At 41.9% G+C, this 27,453-nt stretch overlaps 1 protein-coding gene across 2 annotated transcripts; it reads left to right on the forward strand.

Annotated features, from left to right (window-relative positions):
* LOC133851108 (peptide chain release factor PrfB1, chloroplastic) lies at positions 1-27,239 on the forward strand. 2 transcript variants are annotated; one of them, XM_062287420.1, is made up of 7 exons: positions 2-236; positions 743-814; positions 1,782-2,002; positions 3,320-3,523; positions 19,267-19,482; positions 21,028-21,214; positions 26,848-27,239. In XM_062287420.1, exons 1-7 carry the CDS (start codon positions 62-64, stop codon positions 27,144-27,146), a joined length of 1,374 nt encoding a protein of 457 aa, XP_062143404.1. In that variant the 5' UTR covers positions 2-61; the 3' UTR covers positions 27,147-27,239. The 2 variants fall into 2 exon arrangements, with proteins under 2 accessions (XP_062143405.1, XP_062143404.1); XM_062287421.1 differs by lacking the exon at positions 3,320-3,523 and having other exon boundaries at positions 1-236.
* Positions 27,240-27,453: the final 214 nt, after the last annotated feature.

Consider the following 27,453-nt stretch of genomic DNA (forward strand, 5'->3'; position numbering starts at 1 on the left):
GAAGGAAGGAGTTGGATAAGACCCTTGAGTACACGCCCCTTCGGAAGGCAGAAGCTATCTCATGGAGTCTCTACTGGGGGCACTGTGCAGCTCAACCCCTCTCGTATCCCCCAAACTCTCAAACTATAAACTACCACAACCTCTACAGCTGCCACCAAATAGACCCACTCTTTCTTATTCCACCAACTTCGCTTTCTCCTCCAATATCTGTACCTCTTCTCGCCTTTCGCCTTCTGGTAAGTGAATTCTAAGTCCATTTTGTGTGTTTGTGATGCTGTATGTAATTTTCTTCAACTTTTCATCAACTTCTTTGTGGGTTTCGTACAATTCTTCTGAAACCGTTATGGGGTTATCCTATTTTGTACTGTTTATGTGCGAGAGTGAGAGGTAAAGATTCTCTTAAATATCTCTGCCACAGCTTCATGTGTTTTATGTTGTTCTTACAGCATATCAATGGGATTCATTTTTTTTTCCTAATATATTTTTTTCCTTGACTTATTTTTTGTTGATAAATGATTGAAAACTTCAAATTTTATCTTTTTTCTTTAGTGTTCATTTCTTTAATCTTGAAAGAAGATTTTGATTGTGAAGCTTGTATGAGGTTTAATGATTGTGCTCTCATTTGAAATCTGATGCTTTTCTATCTAATGTGTATTTTTTTTTTCCAATTGTAGTGTTCTTTGAGAACGAATTTCAGAATGGCTTTGTTTCACTCATTCATTTGTTATTTAATTTGCCATAGTTTTATTTGCGACACCAGAGAGCCAATTGAGTGTTGGGGTTGATGCTGATGCAAGAGAATGGGCAATGCAAGGTTAGTTGTTAGTATAATAATTTGATTGTATATTCATCTTTCAGTTTAGATTTGCCAGATAGGATACTATACCTCTACTGTCACTCTTCAATTTGACGGTGCATAAACTGGGTATTCGTTTTCATTTCTCGGACAGGACTTGCTGTTTCGTCCAAACATTGTTTTGCTTTCATTGGAGCACTCAAAGTTGAACTGCAAATAGTGAATCGATAACATGTCTAGAAATATTCGTAGTCCTGTTATATTATATTTCTTTTATTGAGGACTTATTGGTTTGTCAACAAAATAATTGTGGAAGATAAAGGAATATTTTCTAAAGTAAGATACATTTAGACTGTCCTGGCCTAAGTGTTAAAATGATTATTATGCCCTTTGGCATTGTAGATCAAACAGCAATCTCACGTAAATTATGCTCCAAGACTGATTAATACACAAGATAAAGGTTTCCATGTTGAATCTAAGGTCTTCATTGCCAACCCAAATGCCATTGGCTTATAAAGAAGTCTTTAATTTTTTGTATTATTGGCAAAGCCACCTTGATGGTACACTAGTGTGCCTCAAATGTAAGTCAACGATTTGAAATTCTTTGTTTGGATTTCCCTAATGTCATTCACTTACTACTTGGTGTAAGCATAACCTTTGGCTTTTTATGTGACTTCTCAAACTACTTGACACAGTTCCTTTGTTTTTTTTCAAACTTCTTGAACATGTCCATCTATAGATTTTGGGACTAAAAATTGTGCTCATGGTATGTTATAGCATTTTCAACAACTACAAAAATTTAATAACTGGATTGATTGATGTCAAGCATGATTTAGAACAATTATTATAATGACTATGCAGACATTTGGTGCATTTTATTACCCTTAAAAGACAAGCTTCTTTGCTGCTTCATTGAAACCCCTGGTGAAGTGGGCTTTTACATTAACCAGTAACAATATTGTAACTGCTCTTGTATCGCTGGCAGATTTTTATTCCTTGAGGAGGGATGTAGAGACTACTTCAGAACATGTTAAAGAGATTAGAGCTTCTGCTGGTCTGCAGCAATTAGAACAAGAACTTGCAGATTTGGAGTTGAAAGCAGCTGATAGCTCTTTTTGGGATGATCGAGATAAAGCTCAAGAAATCCTTGTGGCACTAACTGATGTCAAAGATAAGATAAAATTGCTTACCGAGTTCAAAACCCAGGTTCATAAGTTTCCTACTAATTTCAGTCCAGGATTTTGTATTGCAGTTGCTTTAAAGATAATAGACTGACTTTTCAAATTGCATGATATATGTTGATGTGTGTGTTTGTGTGTTATTCCATTATGGCGCTTACATATTTCAAATAATTTTATTTACTTCTCCAATCATCATTTAATTTCAGTGCTTCAGCACTGACTTTAGGGAGAAAAAAAAAATCTGTAGAAGTTTGTAGTTTTATGAAGAAGTTAGTTACTAAAATGTAAGGTTGATATGGGAGTTACAATTAGATAATTTCATCTAGAAGCTTCATTAATGTTCAGATAAAAGTATTGGTTATTAACTTGCAAACATTTCCTCTTCTTTGGGTGTATCTTAACTTCTATATTGTTGCAATGGTTAAGAATGCCAACAATGCAGGAACTCCTTATCTTGGCGGTATACTGAGGCCTATTGGTCTCCTTTCTCTAGGAATCCATGAATGTGAAATTTGCACTTGTTAGTATGCTGGTTATTTATGTCTTGAAGCCCCTCAAAACACTTAAAGCAGATATGAAGAGAGGGACACTTGATTAGCCGGTTGTATTCTTGAAGATTTTCTTTTTCTTTTTCAATTTTTGATAAATAACTTCTTTAACTTAACTTTGGTGCTCTAGGTTGTGAGGCATATTGTCTTACTGCCGACATGGCTTGGTATATATTTCTGTTTCTTAATCCAAGTCCAGCACAATGAACAAGAAATGTTAGGTGTCAGACCTAGATATTATTGATCTTTTAGAGCTGAAATAAGTGAGTATTCTCTAGGTTCATCCCTTTTTGGAGGCTATGAAATAATCTTCTTGTCTCTGTCTAGGGACTCTTGATTAGAGGTGCCAAAACTTTTCAGTTTGGATTTCTGGGTGGGAAGTGGGAAGTGGGAGGGCATTATACCAACGTGGTCCGGAAAAACGAAGACTTGGATTTTCGATTGCAATACTCTGTCCAAATTGTGCTTTCCTGGGTCGTACCGAGTTGGACAACCTGGTCAGGCCATATCTTCGGCGTAAAACTCAGATTCTGGTTAGACGAATAGGGTACCAACTTAGTTGGATTCTGGTAAGAGTATCCTTTGGTATCTGCATCTCAGGTTGAACTAATGATTGGCCCTGTTGGCTGAAATAAGAAAAAGTGCTCTACTTTGGAGAAAGCACTTGACACATGGCCAATTTAACTATTCAAGTTTCGGGCATGGGTTTTTGGTGTGTAGCTAAACTTCTAAGATCTACATTTTTTTCTCTCCAAATTTAGTAGTAAATTTTGACGATGATAAATTGTATGCAGGTTGAAGAAGCAGAAATGATAGTTCAGCTAACTGAAGAAATGGACTCCACAGACACTGGACTACTTGAAGAGGCTGCAAGTCTCATTAAGGAATTGAACAAGGCATTGGATCGGTTTGAGTTGACACAACTTCTTTCTGGTCCTTATGACAAAGAAGGTGCTGTTATCTCTATCACAGCTGGTGCTGGAGGTACTGATGCACAGGTAATAGTTGTCTTATGTACAAACGCAACACATTTGTTTTCCGTCTTGGTCCAATTATGATGGAGGACGGTGGGAAGGCGGTAGAAAATGCCTACAGCTGCCTGAACCCTAATAATCCCCTTCCCCTAGGGCCTTTAGTTCCCACCAGGGAAAAACTTAGAATCCACAAGTTGAAAGAGAGATTGGAAGAAATATAATTAATCAATGGGAGGGCCAAGAGGCCCTTACATTTCGTACTCATATTCCTTATGCTCACTAAACAGATAAAATCGCATAAAACCAAATCACCAAAAGTACTACATTCCTAACTGCTAAGAGCAGTGTATTTCACGAAAGAAAAGCTCAGGATCTATATTTTTGGCCTTTATAAATTATAATCCATTGATATATATAAGAACTAATACAATATTTTGGAATGTGGATCTCTCACAATTGGACAATTTATAGGGACACTTCACCGCCTTCTAGAAAAGGGACACTAGTCCCTTCTTTCTAACACTCCCCTTCAAACTGGAGCTAGATGAGGGACACTTGTTCCTTTCTATATAAAACGCCCCTTCAAGAAGAACGCTTGCCTCTTGTGGTGTTTTTGGAGGAAAATAAATGACAGAAGTTTTGAGGACCATGAGAGGACGTTAGCGGAACATGAGTCCTTTTCATTTTATTTTTTTTATAAGTAAAAATTCATTAAAAAGCGCAGAGGGGCACAACCCTAGTACACAGGAAGTATACAAAAGAGCCCTTAATTAGAGGACCGAAAGAACAAGAAAGTAGAAAATCAGCGTACGGCATACTACCCAAGCTATGCGCTAACACCCAAAGATATAACATATTAAGCACATTTCTACAAAGAGCCCCAACCTGAACCTCCACATCCTCAAAAAACCTAGAATTTCTCTCACGTCACAAGCCCCACAAAACACAAAGAGGAACCTGCTTCCAAATACGGTGAACAGGACCACGACCCAGCAAAGTGCCCCAAGCACTCAATAAATCCAAGACACTACTAGGTATAACCCACTCCACCCCAAGTAAACTATAAAAGAAACTCCAAACAACCCGAGCCACGTCACAATGGAGAAGAAGGTGATCAACGGATTCCCCATGCTTTTTACACATAACACACCACTCAACCACCACAATACCACGCCTTCGTAGGTTGTCATGAGTTAAAATCTTTCCTAAAGCTGCTGTCCATACAAAGAACGCAACCCGCTTCGGAGCTTTAACACGCCATATACCCTTCCAAGGAAAAGAAGCCGCCTCGTGACAAACTAAAGCTTTATAGAAAGTCTTCACTTCAAAATTCCTCCTCTTGGAAAGAATCCACACCGCCCTATCAACCTCCCCATGCCGAACCCGAGTAGAGTATAACTGTTCGAAGGACATCACCATCTCCAACTCCCAATCCTGAGCATTGCGCGTAAAGAGAACATTCCAATGAGCCACACCTCCTACCATAGACAAATTATCCACCACCCAAGCATCAGGAGAACGCGCAATAGTATACAAAGTTGGAAAACAGAGCTTGAGAGGCCTGTCCTCACACCATAAATCATGCCAGAAGCGAATATGGGACCCATCACCCACCTCAAAACGCAAAAACTTGGCAACATTGTCCCACCCCCTTCGAATAAACTTCTAAACACTGACACCATAAGGCCCCGTCACCGGTAAAGAACACCAACCTCCCCTCACACTTCCATACTTCACCTCAATCACCGATCTCCACAAAGCATCGCGCTCTTGAGAAAACCTCCAGATCCACTTCCCCAATAAGGCTTGATTAAAATTAATAACATTACAAACTCCCAATCCACCAGCCTTGATTGGAGAACAAATACGATGCCAATTGACTAAATGAAATTTAGTCTCATCACCCATACCATTCCAAAGAAAATTCTTTTAAAGCCGCTCCATTTTTTAGCTACACTCACAGGAATAAGGAACAGAGATAAACAATAAGAAGGAATGCTGAAAAGAGTACTGTGAATCAACGTCACCTTACCACCCTTGGATAAATAAAGTTTCTTCCAACTAGCCAGCCTTCGTTCCACCTTCTCAATAACCCTATTCCAAATAGAAATAGATTTGAAAGACGCCTCCAACGGCATACCTAAATAAGTCATCAGCAGATACCCAATTCTACACCCCAGAATATGTGCCAAAGACTCCACATCTTCCACCTCACCAATAGGGACCAATTCGGATTTGCCTAAATTGATCCTCAACCCTGACACCGCTTCAAAACATAAGAAGGTATACCTCAAATTTCGATCGTGCTCGGCCTGTGCTCCACAAAAAATTAAGGTATCATCCGCAAACAATAAGCGATTCACCACTAAAGCTTCATTACCCCTAATGCCCACTGAGAAGCCTAACAACAAGCCTTGACACATAGACTCATACAACATCCTGCTAAGCGCTTCCATAACCACCACAAACAACAAAGGAGAAAGAGGATCACCTTGCCTAATCCCCCGCGAGCTCTGAAAGAAACCAGAAAGGGTACCATTAACCAAAATGGAAAATTTTACTATGGAAATGCAACATTTAATCCATTCCCTCCACCTCTCCCCAAACCCACATCTCTGAAGCATGTAAAGAAGGAAATCCCAATTCTCGTGATCATAAGCTTTCTCCAAATCCAGTTTGCACAATAACCCGGCCTCCCCTGACCGCATTTGGCTATCCAAACATTCATTGGCTATAAGAACTGAATCCAAGATTTGCCTTCCACCAATAAAAGCATTTTGAGAGCTCGAGATAATTTGCCCCAACACTGATTTGAGCCTGTTAGCAAGGACCTTAGAAACAATTTTATAGACCCCTCCCACCAAACTAATAGGCCTAAAATCCTTAACCTCCAACGCATCTGCCTTCTTGGGAATTAAGGAAATAAAAGTTGCATTCAAGCTCCTCTCAAACTGGCGACTATTATGAAATTTCGAAAAAACCGCCATAATATCTTTTTTGAGAACCCCCCAACATTGCTAAAAGAACACTATTGAAAAACCATATGGACCTGGAGCCTTATCCCCGTTCATCTCCCGCACCACCTCTCACACCTCCTGCTCCTCAAAACCTCGTTCTAACCAGAGACACTCATCCGCATCAATGGAGGAGAAAGAAATCCCATCCACCCTAGGCCGCCGCGAAGTCTGCTCGGTGTACAGAGAGTCATAATAATTCACAATATGATTCTTAATTTCCACCGGATCAGAAGACAGAGCCCCATTGATCCTCAAGACTCCCACATGATTGTGCCTCCGATGGGAATTAGCCACCCTGTGAAAGAATTTAGTATTATTATCCCCTTCCTTTAGCCACAGAGCCCGAGATTTTTGCCTCCAATTAACCTCCTCACACAGGAGTGTTTTTTCCAACTCCCTGATCATGTCTGACTTCTGAACCCGCTCCTCCTCCACTAGCCCCCGTGCTTCTTCAAAACACTCCAGCTCTTTAATACCTTCCAATAATTCCTTCTTCTTCTTCCCCACATCACCAAAAACCTCTGCATTCCATTTCTTCAAGTCCACCTTTAAAGCTTTCAACTTTTTAGTCAACACATAACTTGGCCGTCCTTGAAAATCATAAGAATCCCACCAACGTTGCACAAGTTCTACAAAGCCATCGGATTTGAGCCACATGTTTTCAAATTTGAAGTATCCTTTCCTTTCTCTTTGCACTCCACAATCCAACATCAAAGGAAAATGGTCCGATAAAAGTCTAGGCAAACGACTTTGTGACACATCAGGGAAATGTTCTTCCCACTCCGGAGATAACAGAAACCTATCAATTTTAGACCATACCTAATTATTGGACCAAGTGAACTGCCCTCCTTGGAGAGGAATATCCACCAAACTCTGCCCATGAATGAACTCCGAGAACTCTTCCATAGCAGCAGAAAAAGCACCAACTCCAGAACGCTCACTTGGAAACCGCACCACATTGAAATCTCCCCCAAAACACCACGGCCTATCCCACCAACTCATCAATCCAGCCATCTCAGTCCACAACACCCTCCTCTCCCCATCATCATTAGGCCCATACACACCCCCAAACGCCCACAAAAAATTGTCATCAACGTTACGCAACGAAACAGCTAAAGTATACCGTCCCACGCAATCATCCACCTTCTCCACAGCCCTCCTATCCCACATAATTAGAATCCCACCTGACGCCCCACTAGCCCCCATAAAACACCAATCCACATGTTGGCAACCCCATAAGCTTCGAACCACCTCTCTAGCAATGACTTCCATTTTTGTCTCCATCAAACATACCAAATCAACCTTCTAATCTCTAATGAGCCCTTTAATACGCAATCTCTTGTCTAGCTCATTAATTCCCCTAACATTCCACGATAGAATTTTAAGCTTCATTAACACAAAACAAGCCCCTACCTTTTCCTCTCCTTCTATAAGATTGAACCCCCTTCTTGTCATAGTTAATGGAGCAATCCAGCCGCTTAATCTCCCTCTGACCTTTCACTCCTGACACAGAGGGAACCATAGCCAAAGATTGGACCCGCCTGGCTTCAATTAGTTCAAACAAAGCCAACAATTTATCTTCAAATTGGTCACATGACACTCCTATTAGTTTGTGGTAACCCTTCACCCTCTCCATCACCCATCTAGGAGACACAATCGAACTGGAATCCTTGTCCATCTCCACTGCCAAAGGCAAAACCGATATTGGGCCCAAACTCTCTACCTCATCACCTACACCACCCTCCACAAAAACAGAACTGAGCACAGATTGAGCAACAACAGAGAATAACTCCTTTTCATTTTTAAACTGTATATTTGGACAATTGCGTTTGTAGCTCCTTAGGAGTTTTGTTTTCATAATTTTCTTATTTTTTTTCTTCTCTTAGCTAGGTGTTTCTTCTCTTAGCTTAGTTTTGAGGACAGTGAGTAATGCTTTTCACTTTTAATGATATTTCGATTACTTACAAGCTTCAACTTGGACCAAATGAACTCTTATCAACACAGGCTTTGTAAACACTCGTCTATAGGCTGAAATACTATCAAATTGGTTGAAAAACAAGAACTAGTTGAAAACACCAAGAAACCAGTCGTAAAACCACCGAATCTGTAAAAAAAACTAATTGAACTGACTGAAAATCGTCAGAACCATCCGAAATGGCACCAAAACGGATGAAAAACAAGTTGAACGAGCAAAATATCACCAAACAGGGCAAAAAGAAGGTTGAACCAGCCAAAAACATAACAAAACTGGCCAAAAAAGGTCTTAACTGGCAGAAATCGACCTATATTGGCCTAAACTCAACTGAAACTGGATGAAATTGGTCAAAACTCGCCAATACACACCAAAACCAGGTGGAATCTCTCTGGCTAACAACGAATCCAGCTGAAGCATGCTGGAAAATGCCAAAAAGCTTTCATAAACTCGCTAGAAAACATCATCGGTTGAAAACTTGCTAAAAATGAAATTGCTCCATCGTTTTCTGTGTTCTCCGGTGACAGTGCAGGCTCCTCGTTTGATACCTCTTCTTCAATGACTGTGGTTGATAAGGAAGTCACCAGAACTGAGAGGTTTTTTTTCCAATGCCGGACTTCAGTGGAGCTAGGCCAATTGCCTGTGGTGCTAATTCTTTGGGGGCAGCTGCTTTGGGTGAGAGGCTCCGCTTTTCTAGTCCGGTGATGTTGGAGTGTGGGGTCCCATCTACCCCTCGGAGTCTAAGTCGGTGTTGAGATATCCAGGCAAAGGAGCTCAGGTGGACTTTCTTTGTTGGCCGAGGCTGTGGCGACGTTTAGTGCTCCGATGGTTTCATTTTTGGGTGGCCCTTCTCAACTATTGGTCGGGGCCGTGGTCCAGAGTCCCTCGATTGCCCAAGCCTCGTCTGGTGGTGTTGGGTCTGCTCTTCTTTCTCCTTTCAGCGTGGGTGGGTTCCCTCTCTATTCTCAATGGGATGGTGGTCTTATGGGTGATCAGTTGCTGGGTTTTTCACTGTTGCCGCCTAGGCCGTTGCCCTCTTCAGTTATTGGGTGCTCCCCTCAATATTTGCCTAGAATGCCTTGGAGGGAGCAATAGTCACCTCATGTCTTCAAGGTTGGCAAATATTCAAAGGGGAGCGATCTTGAGGGAGAGGTTATTGGATACCCCGGGGCTGTGCAAGTTGCAAGTGTTGGACGTATGTGACTTTCACCCACCAAATTAAGTGGGCCCTACCACTTCTCTTTTCTTCTTGGGTGTTGGAGACTCTTTTACGAGTTATACTTGGAGTTGGTAGCCGACTAACACTCCTTTGGTTTGGAATTGCTTGTTTTTTTTTTCTGATCGACTTGAAGACCTGTTATAAAAGGAAGAGAGATGAGAGAGGCGCCACACTTTTCTTTGTTCTTCTTGGTTTTGTGAGAAACAAGAGAGAAAAATAGATGGTGCGCCTAAGGGAGCCCTGCAAGTCTTTTTTTTTTTTTTTTATATAGATAATAAAGGAAATAGCATTAAAAAAGCGTAAACGCGCTCCTAAGCATACATGGAGTATACAAGAAGAACACCAAAACAAAATAAAAGCGGAAACAAAGGAAGAACACCCAAAAAACCCAAAAGACAGAAGAAATGCTACATTAAACCCCGAACCTCTTGCGTCTAACTTGGCTAGAACCCACACCCCTAGCATTGAAATTGATCAAAGCATTCTAGATTCTTGACATATATTTTCCCTTTTTTCTTAGGAGAAGAGATAGAGTGTTGCCCCTCATCAACTAAAGTCAAGAAATCCATAAAACCCTTCTCAATCCCCTTGAAAGAAACCCCCATCGTGCAAAAACACGACCTAGCATCTTGCACTTCCCTGGGTATACAACCTCTCCCTCAGGATCATCCCCTTTCGAAGATTCATCCACCTCGAAGACCCAAGAAGACTGCTGGTCCCTCCAAGACATACCAAGTAAAAACTGGGGAGAACACCCATACATCGAGGGGAACGGCCTCAGTGGAAACAAAACCCACTAAAAAAGGGGAGGGAACCCCCCACGCCAAATGGATACGAAAAAGCAAACCCGACACCACCAGACAAGGGTTGGGCAACCGAAACCCCTCTCCCACCTAGCGCCGTCGAGGACTGGTACACGGCCCCAATAGGGGTTTGAGAAGGAACACCTAATCACCGTGCTATCGGAACATTGATCGCTGCCACAGCCTCAGCAATCAGAGAAGCGTCCACTTGTGCTACACTGCCTTTCTACACTTTCCGGTAATATGTCTGCACCTGCTTGGAATATGACTGGTAGATGGGAGCCCCGCACTCCGACATCATCGGACAAGACAAGCAAAGCCTTTCACCCAAGGTAGCCGCTCCTGAAAAAGTGGCTCCGAAAGATTCAGACCCACCAACAATGGCTACTGCCTCTTGAGAAAACCCCTCAGACCTGAGAGAAGCACTTAAGGACGCCGAAGACAACTCCTATGGGGAGAGAAAGGAGTTCCAGTGCACTGAAGGAGTTCTGCAATTCTTTCTTCTTGGAGGTTTAGTGAGTCTCTTGGAGAAACCTCAAGAGAGAGAAAGGAAGTCTAGTTACAGTAAGAGAAAAAATAATAGACCAGCCGTCATCTATTTCTAACAAAAGAAGAGTTTGTATTTCTGTCTTTTGTATTTTCTTTTGGAGAATAATCTCTAGTGTGATAGTGAGATTTAGGTGTATTGGGGCTTTGGATTCTGAGTGATTTTCTTTATACTATTTTTGTAATCCATCTTCATAGTGAATTTCTTCGTTGATAGCCTCCGCCAGTGGATGTACCTCACATTGAGGGAATCACTTAAATCTTGGTGTCGTATGTAATTGATTTTTGTTTTCTTCTTATTTTTCGTGTCTCACGGGTCTTTGGAAATAGGATAAATTTTCTAACTAGTATTAGAGCCATGGTTAGTTTCCTGGGATGAGTGTCTGGACGCATCAGCTCTTGCTCTTGTAAGCGTGACACTCTTGGAAATATAAAAAGACTCACAAGTGAGGGGGAGTTGAGTCAATGTGGAGGAGACTCACAAGTAAAGGAGAGATTGTTGAGTGCTTTTTTGAGATGTCCCACATTGTTAAGATGTAAGAAGAGTGAGTGGTTTACATAGTATAGTTGGGCCCAAACCTATAGGCTTAAGCTTTTGGGTTAAGTGGTGTCACAACATGCTATATATTATGAACTCACTAAAAAAAGACTTCCCTAGGAATCCCCAACAACTAGTATCAAAGCTTTTGGTTCGAGTGGGAACGATGGCAAAAGAAGGAAACATTGGAATTGAAAAGTTTAACGGCACAGATTTCGAGTATTGGAAGATGCAAATTGAAGATTATTTGTATGGGAAGAAACTACATCCGCCTCTTTTGGGGGAGAAATCGGACAATATGAAGGCCAACGAATGGGCCCTACTTGATAGACAGGTGCTAGGAGTTGTCCAGTTAACACTATCAAAATCAATTGTGTACAATGTTGTAAAGGAGAAGACCACAACAGGTCTAATGACGGCTTTGTCAAGTATGTATGAAAAACCGTCTCCGAACAACAAGGTTCATCTGATGAAGAAGTTCAATTTGAAGATGGCGGAAGGTACTATGATACGCAGCATTTGAACAAGTTCAACACAATCACAAATCAATTTTCCTCGGTGAAAATTGATTTTTATGACGAGATCCTCGTGTTGATCATTTTGGCCTCTTTGCCAAACAGTTGGGAGGCCATGAGAATGGCAGTGAGCAATTCTGCAGGGAAGAGTAAACTCAAATATGAAGATATCCAAGATTTGATTCTAAGCGAGGAGGTTCGCAGTAGAGATGTAGATGAAACCTCAAGTTCTGGTTCTACCTTAAACCTTGAGACGAGGTAGAGGACAAGACAAAAACTCTAGTCGGGGCAGATCAAAATCCAAAAAAGGTAGAAGCAACTCTAGATTTGGACAACAACCAAAATGTTGGAATTGTGGCAAGACTAGTCACTTTAGAAGGAATTACTGGGAATGGAAGAAGAAGAATGAGAACAACTTTGCCAACGTAGTGACAAAAGAAGTGCATGATGCCCTACTTCTCTCAATTGACAATCCTTTTGAATCTTGGGTGTTGGACTCGGGAGCCTCATTTCATACCACAGCAACCCCTGAAACCCTTGAGAACTATGTTGTTGGAGATTTTGGGAAGGTGTATTTGGCTAACACAACGACGTTGGATATTGTGGGCATGGGAGATACTCGCATTAGAGTACACAGTGATTTGGTATGGAACTTGCAGAAAGTCCGGCATGTTCCTGATCTGAAGAAAAATCAGTTTATTGGGACAACTTGAATGATGAAGAGCATGCCATTAAATTCCACGGCGATAAGTGGAAAGTTTGCACAAGAGCCATAGTTGTGGCTAGTGGACATAAGACTGGCACTCTCTATATGACTACGAATGTAAGGGATACAGTTGATATTGCATATGTGAGTGCTGACTCAAATTTATGGCACCTAAGGCTTGGGCATATTAGCGAGAAGGGGATGAGAAACTACCAGAACTAAAATCAGTTGAATCTAATGTGTGAAGGCTGCATCCATGGGAAACAGAAAAATGTCAGTTTGTGACGGTCGGCAAAACATCGAAGTATGAAAAGCTGGAGCTTGTACACACAAACTTGTGGGGACTCTCCCCAGTTGCATCCCTTGGAGGTTCGCGGTATTACATTACTTCTATTGATTTTACTCAAGTATAAAGGTTTAGGTTTATTTCTTGAAAAGTAAATTTGAAGTGTTTGATACTTTTAAGAAATGGAAGGCCATGGTTGAGACTGAAATGGGCTTGAAGCTAAAGTGTTTGAGGTTAGATAATGCAAGAGAATACGCTAATGGAGGTTTTAAAGAATTCTTTTATGCAAATGAGATTAGGATTGAGAAGACCATTCCTAGGACACCACAACAGAATGGTGTGGTTGAGCACATGAACAGGACCCGCAATGAGTAGGCTAGAAATATGAGATTGCACGCTGGGTTACCAAAAACTTTATGGGCTGATGCAGTAAGCACCACGGCTTACTTGATAAATCTGAGACCTATTACCTGAAGAAGTCTGGAGCGGAAATGAAGTAAACTTTTCTTATCTGAGAGTTTTTGGTTGCATATCATATGTGTACATTAATGCTGATGCTCGTAGCAAACTAGATGCTAAGTCTAGAAAGTGTTATTTCATTGGCTATGAAGATGAGGCATTTGGTTATAAGTTTTGGGATGATCAAAATCAAAAAATCATAGAAGTAAAAATGTTACTGTTAACGAGCAGGATATGTACAAGGATAGGTCAACTGTAGAACCTGTGGTTACAGAGTCGAAATCTAAGAAGTCTGAATTTGTCAACTTAGATGAGATCTCTGAAGGCATAGTACAGAACGAAGATCATGAGGATGAAACATCGACTGACGACTAGAAAGGAAAACAAGTCGTGGAGGTGGAGCTTGATGAACAGTGTTCACTCATGGACGAAGGTGATGAAGAATCTTCAAGAGACTCACAGCACCAAGAAGAGTCTTATTCATTAGCAAGAGACAGATAAACGTGATCGAAAAGCACTGGAGAGGTATGGCTTTGAGGATATGGTTTCCTTTGCTCTAACAGCTAATAGTGGAGATCCAACGTCTATTCAAGATGGTATGCCAAAAGAGGTGAAGTTACTACAAAAAGGTAAAGCTTGGGAGTCAGTAGAATTGCCCAAGAGAAAGAAGGCTAAAGGGTGCAAACAAGTCTACGGGAAGAAAGAGTCATCAGAGAAAGCTTTGTGGCCGACAGGACTGGTAGGGAAGCATGGTGGTATGTCTAAACCAAGTCCTATGCTCAAGTACATGAGATGCTTGGACTTGTGCGACACTTGTGGATTGTGATTGCCCTTAGGGGCTATGGCGGAGACATCTAAAGAAATTAGTATACTTGATGGAATTCCCACCAAATTAAGCGAGCCCCGCCACTTCTCTTTTCTTCTTGGGTGTTGGAGACTCTTTTACGAGTTCTACTTGGAGTTGGTAGCCGACGAACACTCCTTTGGTTTGGAATTGCTTTTCTGTTTTTGACCGACTTGAAGACCTGTTATAAAAGGACGTTGATACTAGGCTCTTTGACAGATGAGAGAGGCGCCGCACTTTTCTTTGTTCTTCCAAGTTTTGTGAAAAACAATAATTGAGAAAAATAGATGATGCGCCTAAGGGAGTGATGCAAGTCTTTCTTTTTGAAGGTTTAGTGAGTCTCTTGGAGAAACATCAAGAGAGAGAAAAGAAGCCTCATTACGGTAAGGGAGAAAATAAAGAGACCAGCCGTCATCTGTTTCCAACAAAAGAAGAGTTTGTATTTTTGTATTTTGTATTCTTCTTTGGGAAATAATCTATATTGTGTGATAGTGAGATTTGGGTGTATTGGGGCTTTGGGTTTTAAGTTATTTTCTTTCTACTATTTTTATACTCTATCTCATAGTGAATTTCTTGGTAATTGCGGACATACCTCACATTGAAGGAACCACTTAAATTTTGGTGTCGTGTGATTGATTTTTGCTTTCTTCTTATTTTTCGCATCTCACAAGTCTAAGGAAGTATGATAAATTTCCTAACATCAAGGTCGTGTTATCGCACTATGGGGGTCTCTTATGGGGGGAATGAGAAGGTTTTCTGGATATTATGACTCTAGTTGATGAGGGGCAGTGCCAAGAGGTCTCTGTTTTTGCTTCTAAACTAAAAGGGTATAGAGAGCTTAATAATTTAGAATGTTCAATCAACTTCAATGCTAGGGGAGTTGGTTTTAGCCGGGAGAAAGGCAAGATGGCTCGTGCGGTTGTAATGTAGCCTAGATCTCTTTGCGGGCGTTGGGTTTCCGTGGTGGAGTTTTTGGGGGGTTTTTTTGTCTTCGGGTTTTTGAGGGTTTTATTATTATTATTATTATTATTATTATTATTATTATTATTATTATTATTATTTTTGTTTGGTGTCCTTTTTGTATACTCTCTGTATGCTTAGGGAAGCTTAACTCTTTTTAATGCTATTTCTTTGATTACCTTTTTTTTGATAAGTAAGAGAATTTCATTAAAAAAGCGTAAGGCGCCCCTAAGTACACAGGATGTATACACAGAAGCAACTCAGCTAGCCCACATAAAAAACCCAATAAAACCACAAGGAACCCACAAGAAAACCCCTAACAAGCATAATAGAAACCTTCACAAAACAAAAGAAACCCCCAATAGTAACCCCCGAATACAAAAAAAAACCCTAAAAGCACCCAAACCAACCCCAAAAACCCCCCAACAAGACCCCCTAAACCCAAAAGAAGAAAAAAAAAACCCTAGAACCCGAGAAAAACCCAAGAGAAACACCCCTCAAAATAATCCAAGCAAAAACCGAACCCGAAGAATGGCCCACAAACCCACCCAAGCACACAAAGGCACACAACTCTACAACATAAGGCCCTTTCCTTTCCTACGCCTAGCGGAAGATTTAGCGTCGCCATAGTTGATAGAGCTATGCAGGTTTAGAAGCTCCCTCTTGCCTATGGACTTTTGGCGCGATATCATCTTTTAACGCTGATATTCTTCTTCCATGGCATCCCGAATGGCCAACGCCTCGTCCCCAAAAGCGCCCTCTAACGCCCAATCCAAAGGCGAAACATCCCAAAGATCAACGTCCTCCTCCCATACCACAATCTCCCCGTTATGATCAAAACCGATCGGCCAATTCCGAGATTGGGAGAAACTATTACCCTCAACAGGTAAAGAAATGGAACAACCTCTAGGAGGGGAGGAAGGCCCAACCATCCCAACATCGAAGACCTTCCGAGGCGAAGCGGGAGTAGCTGGCATCTTTGGGCGAGGGTTAAGAAACCCCTTTCTAAGAATGCCCGTCTCCACTGGAGACTCTACAACCTTCTTCGTTGGAGGCTCTGCAACCGCAACCTTATTAACAGCTAAGTCGGCAACCAACTTCGAGGCTTTCAGGGAATCTGATAGAAGCACATCGTTCCACTTCAACGAAACCCCTTCCCTAAGTATCCTCGCCTTCTTGATATAACTTTGAAATGGCTTCGAGACCACGGGGAAAGAAGAGCGCAACTTCTCTCCCAACTCAGTGGCTCCAATGGAAGGAGGGGTCGTGAGTTGAGAGACCGTCCGAGAAGCACCATCAGGATTGCACCGCAGAGGAGGGGACACCTGAGCCGGCAGAGAAACAACCTGGACCACCGGAGGAAGGGACACCTGAGCCGGCGAGGGGGGAAACCCGAAAAGCTTAGGGGCAGTAACCCAGCTAGGAACTACCTTCAAACAGCTAGACCCTCCCCCCAATAAGGAAAACGGCACCGGAAAAACCCCTGGAACAGCCGGCACCGGCACCGACGCCGGAAGAGCAGGAGACACCCCTGGGGCTGCAAAATCCTCCCCCGGAGAAGGAACCTCCAAACCCCCAGGAGGATGACGATCCAGAGAGAACCCAGGAGAAGACGTCCGAACCGGAGAAGCCCCTGGAACAGCCGGCGACGAAGGCTCCGGCTGAAGAAGAGCAAGAGACGGCGCCGGAAAAGGAGACGCCCCTGGAGCTACTAGACCCTCCCCCGACGAAGGAACCACCAAACCCCCAGGAGGAGGCCGAATGAGAGACAACCCAGAAAAAGACTCTGGCGTCAACTTCGGCAAGATTCTCGACGAATGGGATTTAGGTTTCGGCAAGAGTCGGGCCAAACGAAAACCAGAACGTTTTCGACCTAGGCCAAACCCGACAAACCGGCCCAAAAAATTCTTAATAGCCCGACCCAAGACCACTTTCAAATCGTTGACCAGCTTGCTCCACGTGTGCAACATCGAAAATTCGAAATTCGAATTTGAACTTGGAGACGGCTTTTTACCCAGCGATTCAAACGACCGGTCTTTAACCAACGGGTCAGAAGGACGAGACTCCAAGGCAAAACAACCCACCGCCAAGCTCAGGACTTGCTCAGCATGACTCGTCGCCGGGAGGGGAACAAGAGCATCCGGCTCCTCCGACGAAGCCCTCAACCCAGAACGATGATCCCCCACGAAGGGCAACTTTTTCACAGCGGTGGACGGAACCGAGCACAACACCTCCACAAAGGATGGTCCCGTCCACTTTGAAACCAAACCCAAACTCGGCCCTAAAACCTTCGCATCTTTCTTGGTCAACGAAGACGAGGAACCTAGCCCTGTACCCACCGTAGCAGAGAGGAAATCAACAGCCTTACTCAACTCTCCGGAGAATTTTTGCCATCCCCTCCTTCCACAACCCTCAGGGATGAAGATGAACCCTTTCCGACCGCCCAGCCCAAAGGTTGTCGCCTCTAAGAAGCGCCCAGCTCTGTTCCCACCCGTCCGAGCAATCAGAACTTTCGAGCCTTCTCGGAATGACTTGATAAAATCTTGTTCTTCCGGTATACCCAACAGCATCTCCAACGTCGCCGCTAGCCATTTTGAGCACTGATTACTCAGGACAACTTCGCCCAAGAAACTTTTTCTTTTCTCCACCACCCTCAGCACCGACGCCCCATCCAAAACCACGAAAGCAAAAGACTTCGCCTCCACAGTAAATATCTTCTCCATCTCACTACATCAGACAGACATGCATCTAGCGAGTTTTGAATCCATGAGCTCACCCTCAACCTTCATCTTACAAATGGAGGAAGCATCATTTGAAATAGAGCGGAATGCACGAAGCTTTGAAGATATAGAGACTTCAGTGGTAAAATAAAATAAAATAAAAAGGTGTTATCCTTTCTAAGGGAACCTGAATTTACGTAGATTAAACTTTTGTGGTGCTCCTTCTTTCTATCAGTTTTAATGAAATCCGAATCTTGAATGTCCTTTCAGACACTGAGGATATACTCTTCGATCTCCTTTTTTGAAAATGTTTTTTTAATAATTTATCTCTTTGAACGATATTGGAAGAAACCAGTCCTTCTCTTGGTTTTTGTTTGAGTAGAGAAACTTTGGTCATCAGTCCAGAATACTATGGCCCATTTAGAACTCCCCGACCATCAAATCTATAGTCCTCTAAAGTGCTCCAAGCGTAGACTTCTAAGATCCTCTTCGTGCATCTTTAATTAATAGAAAAATCAGGGGAGGTAATTCTGAAGAGGCTGTAGGTTCTCCCAGGGCAGTGTTTGACGCTACACTGTGCCTTCAAGCTGTGGGAATTTCCTTTGAGGGGAACGTGAAGGTTTTTTGGATGTCATAGCTCAAGTTGATGAGGGGCAGCGTCTTGAGGTCCTAGTTTCCACTCCTAAGATTAAAGGTTAAAGAGAACTACAAAACCTTGGGTGCGATATCAATTATGATGCTAGGAGTTTTGGATCTACTCGGGGCAAAAGCAAGAGGGCTCTTGCTGTGATGTAATGTTGCTGAGGGTTTTTGGGTTTTTGCTGGGGTGTTTTGGAATTTCTGCTGTGGTTGGGTCTTTGTGGGTGTTTTTTTTTCTTGTTTTTTTTTGCCTTTTCTGTTTTTGTGTCCTTTTGTATACTTGTATGCTCAGGGGCGCCTCTGTTTTTTTTATGAAGTTTATCTGATTACCTATAAAAAAAATATTTAATAGAAAAATGCTGTTCATTCTACAACTTTTAGACAGTGGATTTATTATACGAAATTTCCTTCGTGTAAAATATATTCTTTAGTTTGCATTTCTTTTGCAATTACCTAGGCATGGAATTTGAATACTTGAAGATGAACTTAAAAGTTTTCCTTTGGAAATTTTTGTGTAAAAGTTTTTGATCATTTTCAGTGCAGGATTGGGCTGACATGCTTCTTAGGATGTATGTGAGATGGGCAGAGAAACAGAAATACAAAACAAGAGTGGTTGAGAAATCCTTAGGAGAGGAAGCTGGGATTAAGTCAGCCACTATTGAAGTCGAAGGTCGTTATGCTTATGGTTATTTGTCTGGGGAGAAAGGAACACACCGCATTGTGCGACAATCTCCTTTTAATGCCAAAGGTCTTCGCCAGGTAACTATAATCTTTCTGGGTAAATGTAAGTATTGGAAATTCTCATTAAATGATTTGCATGGCTGTTGCCATGATTACACTGTCAATGTTTTTGGACATATATTATTGAAAGATGTACATTACCACAATGTTTATATCTATCTATCTAATCTGTATTTTGTTGCACATTTTTGTAATTAAGTATAAAAATATGTGCTTTTTTTCTTTTTTTGAAGGTGGGGGGGTGGGGTTCCTCTCAAAAATGATTTCTTTGCTTATCAGAAAAAACAATTGAATTCCAATCAGATACAGATACAACAGTTCTTGCTACGAAGTGAATTATAATTGGTTAGTCCTGCTTCATGACAAAGATAAAAGGGAGAAAAAAATAAAAAGAAAAAAAGAAGCTAGAAAAAGAGGGAATTGCCCCTGAAAGGATCACGAGGAAGCCCACATAACATTGGGAAATGCTAAAAATCCTCCCCTCATCCCCCCTTTGTCCACCTCTTTTACTTAAAAAAATTGATTTTAAGCAAAAAGGTGTCTCTGATGTCTCTTTTACTTAAAAAAATTGATTTTAAGCAAAAAGTTGTCTCTGATAAGGTGTCTCTGATGTCACATCAGAGACACCTTTTTACTTAAAATTAATTTTTTTATTGTAAATGGAGGATGAAGGGTGGATAAGGGGTGCATGTGTAGCACCCCTCCATAACATTTCAGAGACCCTTTTGTAGAAGAGTAATGCTACCACACCTATACTGATGTGGCAGGTCTAGTAGGCATTGGATTTTTATTTTTATTTTTATTTTTTTACAAGGGCTACTACACCCTGTCACGTCAACATAATGGGATAAATGTGTAGTCTATAGCATTTCTTATTTGTAAATGCTCTCCTGAAAACTTGGAAAATAAAATTTTCCGTAAGTGCTGTTAGTTTTGTTTCAGTCCAAGTCATTCTGCTGTGCATAATGTTCGGGAACTTAAATGATTTTGTTGATACAAATCTGATATTGAATACCTAGATTGTTACTGGGGTTTTAGACTACTCCAGTCTTATTTAGAGTTGTGCAATGTATTTCCCAAGGAACCTAATCTAACCTCAATCTTGTATATATATTTATTGTTACATATCTCTAGATTATCTAAGGGATCATCAACTACAACCACTGATCCATTTTATATGCTTTCCTTTGGGGGGAGTGTAAATGATTACTCCATGCTAAGTAAAAAGGTTACTGTGTAGCAAATGATGTTTGTCAATGTTAAGATTAAGAGCTTTATCTGTATGGTCTGGAAATGATTTGCGTTATCTAAACTAATCTTGAATTAGTTTTAATAGATAGTCTGAATTCCCAACGAAGTGGATTGCTTGAAATTGGAAAAAGATATGGGGAACATCTTATAAATAATGGAATCTGGTAATTTCCTTAAGATGAAATGTTGACAGACTAATAACCACAGATTCTGAGTGGAATGAGAATGAGAATGTTATCTCTCTCTCTCTCTCTCTTAGGGAGATTATCAGATATTCCCTACTGTATGGTTTTAATCTGAAATTATATGCAGACAAGCTTCTCTGGCGTTGAAGTCATGCCTTTTCTTCCTGAAGACGCAATGAATGTTGAAATACCTGAGGAGGACCTGGAGATCAGTTTTTCTAGGGCAGGTGGAAAAGGAGGTCAGAATGTAAACAAGGTTGAAACTGCTGTCCGGATTACTCACATCCCCACAGGCGTCACTGTTCGCTGCACAGGTTTTCTTAACAACTTTGATTTTATATTTTGTTTGTATGATTTCCTTATTCTTTTTGCTCCTAGCTAGGTATTTCCTCCTGTATTTTATCATGCATCTAATGTGTTTAGTAATTGCTCTGGGCTGCCTAAGGTCATAGAGTCCTAATGAAAACATGAAGTTTCAAAATATCGTTGGTGCCTCAAGGCAGTTATTGAAATTTAAATAAAAGCAACATAATGTAATGTATGAAACTTAAATATCCCCCAAAGCTATCTACCATTCTGGCCTCCTAGTTTACCTCATAACCTGTAAGAAAAAAACAAAACGGGTGAGCGAAGGGCTCAATAAACAATATTTCCAACCAAGTTATAATGGTTGGGTGAAAACATTTTGTTAAAACATTTCAATTCAGCACATGAAATAATTTCCTTTAGCTTTATCTAAACCTGAACTTGAAAATCTTACATTCATTTTATGCTATGACCTTTGCATACTGTTACGCCCCGTATGCATAGGGTTCTTAATCCCAAAGAACCCATTCTTAGCCTGTGGCTGTGGAAAGAGTGATGGGCTACACTCCTTTTAGTGTGGTGCACTTTATCCCAACCTTGGCACCGTGTTGCACTTCTCTTTCTTTCTTAGGCCAAATAATTACATAAACATCATCCTCCTTAACATGTGCCCCTAACTTTATGTTAATCTTACTCTTGTTTCATCATCTTAGAGCAATGTTAAAGGGGTTACCTTTCCTTTCAACAACTTTCCTTATTTGGAAAGTTTTCTTAAATAGAAACTTTCTAAAATTAAAGTACCCAATATAGTTTGAGTGATAATATAAAAGTTTAAAATCTTAAATCATCTTTTTGATAAGTAAGAAAAGTTTTATTAAAAAGCGTAAGGCGCCCCTAAGTATACAAGGAGTATACATAGGAACAACATAGCCAGTTCACAAAACAGAACCCAAAACACCCAAATACCCAAAACCCACATGAAACCCAAATCCCAAAACACCCAAACAACCTAAAATGCTTATAACATAGATCATACTTTGCATCTAATTAAAATTAAGGGGAAAATGCACCAGAGGTCCATGAGGTATTATTTTTTATCAAATCATTCCCTAATAAGGGTGTAAACGAGCGTTCTTGAACACAAAACTAGATTCGATGATTTTTTTTTTTTTTTGATAGGTAATAGGCAGAATATATTAGAAAAGCGTAAAAGGCGCCCCTAAGCATACAGGGAGTATACAAAAAGGACACCAAAAAAAAAAAAAAACAAAACAAAACAAAAAAAAACCCGAAAAACCCAAAAAGAAATACTACATCAAACCCCCAACTTCTTACTCCTAAGTCAGCTAGAACCCACTCCCTTAGCATCGAAATTAATAGAACATTCTAGATTCTTGATCTCTCTATACCCCTTTTTCCTTAATGCCTCCTTAACCTTCCTAGGAGGGGAATCAGAGTTGAAGCGCTCATCTTCAAGCAAGGACAAAAAATCAAGGAAACCCTTCTGATCAGATCCCACGAACGTAACCCCCATCGTGCGAAAGCACGACCTACTTTCTTCCACTACCCTGGGGTACACAACAACACTCTCCTTCAGATCAACCCCCTTAGAAGATTCTCCTACCTCAACGATCCCAGACGACACCCCATGCAACTGGGAGCACCCAACTACAGAGGATAACGGTCTTGGCCACGGAGGAAACAAAACCCACTGAAGAGGGGGAATGAAAGCCGAAACCCCGGGAGGACCTCCAACCTTCCCAAAAGGAAGATCCCCACCAAAACTCCTAACCAAGGCAGGGGCAACCGAGTGCACCACTGCCTGCCGAATGAGAGCTCCTGAAGTAACACCAAAATCAACTCCGACGGAAACAAACCCAGCACTGCCAGACGAGGCACCAAGCTCACCAGACTGAAAATCCTCAACACCCGACCTCACCAAGACAGAGCCAGCCGACTGAAGAGCTGCTGCCTGCCGAAGGAAAGGCCCTGAACCAGAAGAACTCGAAGCCAAAGAAGACCGCACCCCAGAAAGAAAATCACTCAGAATCACCGGAGGAATCAAAAACGGCGCCGGAAGAGAGGGAAGTATGGTAACCGGATTGACGGATTCGACGGACTCGACCACCGGAACGATCTTCCGATCACTGGGACTAGCCTCGGAAGGAGACAGACCCAGATCCACCCCAGAATCTGCCGCCGACGACATGACCGGCCGAAAAGCGCTCCCAAGGACCTCCGACGAACGCAGAGGACACCCCAGACCCGATCTCCGCCCCGAAATCCCACCAGAAACCGAATGACCCTTAAGGCCCGAACCAGCGTCCAGATTGGCATAGCGCTTAACCACTATAGCCCCAGCCCGAAATCTCTTAACAACTAACTTAACCCTCTTCAGCACCCGGCCCGCCACAAAACCCACCCTACGTTTAAACCCAAGCAAAGACTTAAAGCCCAACTGATTCGAGGATCCACAGGCCCAAACCAACGCCTTGGAGAAGCGCCCCAAAATTTCAAAAACCTTCTCGAATACTCCAAACACGCCATCCCTTTGCAGAGAACCGTCACCCTCAACATCTGGATCCCTGGACACGCCAGCCGATCTGCAGACACAACCTCGAGACCTGAGCTAATCATCTGCACGATGGACCAACCCCGAGGGACCACCCGCTTGCTCCTCTAGGACGGAGCAATCTCTCCCCTGACGAACCGCCCCCATCTCCATTCCTCGCAGCTTCGTCTTCTCCACGTCTCACCTGACCGGCAAAGGCCAATCCCCATCAATCTTTACCGCAACCCTAGTTCCTGAGACGGATGCTGCAGAACTCACCACCTCCGCAAACGACGGACGTCCTGTTCCATTCCCCAGCTTAACGCCCGACGGAACACCACCAGAGGAAGGAAGACCGCCAGAAGACGACGACCCAACCGTGGTTCCCAGAAAATCCAGAATTTTGCTCAGCTCCCCGGACACACGGCTCCACCCTCTCCCGTCCCGACCTTCAGGAAAGAGAATACGCCCTCTCCGACCTCCGTCGAACACAGCTACCTCCAAGAACCGCCCAGATTTGTTTTCACCTCTCCGAGCGATTGTCACCTTAGACCCCTCCCTAAAAGATTTGACAAATTCCTCAATCCCAGGATTACCCAAAACTTCTTCCACCCTCGACAGCAACCAGGCAAAGCAGCTCAACCCGAACACAGCAGAACCTGAAAAACCTTTCCTCTTTTACTCCACCCGAAGCTCGGCAGATCCTGCTTCCACCGAGAATCGGAAGGACTTCGCCTCCACAAAAAACCGGCTCTCCATCAAGCCGAGACTGACACCCCTACAGGGAAACCATCCCTTCCAATAGAATGAGAAAAAATAAACCCACCACCCTGGAACCACCAACAACACTGAAAGAGAGAACGACCTTGTCCTATTTGTATGTTATACCCATACAACAGGTTTTGAACCCACAACTTAACGCCCACCCTGTTGAGCTAGAGCTTGTTCAATATCTTACCTCTTTAAACATTTCTCTCTTTGATTTAAAACGATACAAACTCATATAAATTTGGTTTGACTCAGTTAATGTTCGTGAACTCACTCTTATAAGGATCACCCCTCTCGACCTATAAGTAGTGGCTCGCAGACAAAGGAGCAAATATACGTGACTGCCTATGGAGATAACATCAACCATCCTCAACCATTTAATGGCAGTGACACTGTGGGTGTAGGGAATAGGGCAGGTTTGATCATTAAGAACACTGGTTTCTCTCATGTTTGCTCTAATTCTTTCACTAAATTTCATCTCAAAGACATTGTTCACTATCCTAATGCATCTACAAATTTACTGTCAATATACAAATTTCGTCGTGATAATCATTGTCAATACAACCTGACAGGCAGTATGTTCCTTGAGGGGCCAAGTGAGAATGAGCTATATCCCATCCATTTTCATTGAAATTCTATGATAAACTGAAGGGGCTTTATGTGTACCTTCACTAGTTCTTGGCTCTATGCCTACCTTCAAATTGTATCAATCCACTCGACATCCTCTCAATGTCTTCAAGCTATCTAGCAAATCACTGAACCATCCACCTACAAGCAAGCTTCCCTTAAACCCATTTGGCTTGCAGCTATGCAAAGTGAGTTTGATCCTCTAATGTCAAAACTTGGACCCTCTGCACTAGGCCACTGCATCAGAATGTATAGTGAGGAATAAATGGGTGTTTTTGTGCATGATTGGAATTCGTTATGGAAATTTCTCATTTAAGGAAATTTTTGGGGTTTGGGGGTGAGAGGAGGCATTTGACCCCTCTCGACCTTCCTCCCTCTGCCCTTGGTTCCCTCCCCCTAGTCAACCTCCGATCCATCTACTCCTTCCGGATCTTCAACTAGGCCGAGTCTAAGGTTGACCTGAAACGCAAAGACTACCATCACAACCCCCTGCTCGGAACGGCCACTTGCTCGCCGAATCTAAGAGGTTCGACTCTAGCCGAGCTCGCACATGGATCCCAACTTGGGAAGCTGAGCTTGAGTAACTACTACTCGCTCAAGTTCGGCTCGTTTACACTCTCTATTCCCTAAGGTTCAAATTTTGTCAATTTACTCCCTAAGGTGTTTATCCTTATCAAATAGATCATTCTGTCAAGTCTCCATTAACTTTTTAACATCCATACCACGTAATACCCCATTAAAAGCCAACATGTGTTACAATAGTACAGTCAGCATGTCTACTCAGCATCTAAACACTCTGGCTTGCCATGTCAATGCCAGACATCATTGAGACAAAAGAAATAAAAAATAATAATAAAATAAAAAATTAAATTAAATTATAGCAAATCACCCTAAAAAAACTTTCTTCTAGATTGATCCCTTAGCTAAGATACGTCTTCTTTGCTCCTCCACTTAGTTGCCTTCTTCCCTCAACTCTCTTTTGCAGCACCGCCGCTGCTCACCATTTCAAAGCCCATTTCGACTAAGTTGATGCCCCCATGCGTGACTGAGGCCCACGTCGACTGGGTCAGCCACCTTGCCAATACTTTACAATAAAACTCAAATCAACGGAAAGAGATGCAAAATTTTGGGCTTTTTAAGCCCCAACTTAACATCATCATTTTTCTTCTTACCTTTGTCGAGCGGGACTACTAAGGTGAGAAGAATAATCTGAAAAGGGAGAGAAGAAAAGCGGCTAGGGTTGTAATCGAGTCTACGATTCAATGTTCAAGGTCGGTTAGTTTAAACTTTTTTTTTTTCAAACATGAGCCTAGCTCAATCTTATCATCGGGCTAAATAATCTATTCAAATGCCATTCATTTATTTTTCGCATGAACTTGAGCTTGTTTACGAGCGCCTCAATTAACTTAATTATTGCATATATAAAGTAAATGTTGTGATTGTTTAACTCTTTTTCTTTTCTTTTCTTTCTTTCTTTTCTTTTTTTTTCTTTTTTTTGTAAATCCATAGTTAATTAATTATTGTTGAAATTTTATTATTTAAGTTAATTTGATAAATTAACTCAAATCTTATCTCTAGGTATCACTCATCAACTTGTTAGGAAGATGAGTTTGAGTTCTATTGTAGTGCTAGTTTATTAATGTGTTCATCCAAAATTGAGTGAATATTAAGGGGATGTTTGACTACACAATGCAGAACAGAGGTCCCAACTAGCAAACAAGATCAAGGGTCTGAGCAGGTTGAAGGCCAAGTTGCTAGTCATTGCTGAGGAGCAGCGGGCATCTGAAATCAAGCAAATACGAGGAGATGCAGTGAAGGCCGAGTGGGGCCAGCAAATACGAAACTATGTATTTCATCCATACAAACTTGTCAAAGATGTCCGGACAGGATTTGAGACTTCGGATATCGCTTCTGTAATGGATGGTGAACTGGATCCCTTCATCAAGGCTTACCTCAAATACAAATACACCATGTCACTCTCCGCAACTGCATAATTAACATCCAACAAAATTATCCATTTAACTTTTGTAATATATAGTTTTATTTATTGATCCCCCAACTTCTTTTGGTGGAGTGCTACTGCCTCATATTACTGTACAAGCTAACAACCAAGATGAACTCTCCCTGCTAACCAGTGACTAGAAGCAGTGATGGTAGAAAAACACAGGCGAAATGAAGGGATATTCAAATCCCTCCCATGTTCACATGACATGATCATTTCAACCATATCTTTTGTGATTGAGATAATAACCTAGGAAATGAATCAGCTTCCATACTCCATTTCTCATTCCTCCAGGAGAA

This window comes from Alnus glutinosa, chromosome 12, assembly GCF_958979055.1.
Source record: "Alnus glutinosa chromosome 12, dhAlnGlut1.1, whole genome shotgun sequence".
In the NCBI taxonomy this organism is placed as follows: Eukaryota; Viridiplantae; Streptophyta; class Magnoliopsida; order Fagales; family Betulaceae; genus Alnus; species Alnus glutinosa.

What these genes read in the sequence shown, in the direction of transcription:
- LOC133851108 (XM_062287420.1), top strand. Translation starts at nt 62, where the DNA reads ATGGAGTCTCTACTGGGGGCACTGTGCAGCTCAACCCCTCTCGTATCC. An exon ending in CTGGAGGTACTGATGCACAG is followed by an intron (nt 3,524 to 19,266) that starts GTAATAGTTGTC and finishes TTTTCAGTGCAG; the next exon opens with GATTGGGCTGACATGCTTCT. An exon ending in CGTCACTGTTCGCTGCACAG is followed by an intron (nt 21,215 to 26,847) that starts GTTTTCTTAACA and finishes TACACAATGCAG; the next exon opens with AACAGAGGTCCCAACTAGCA.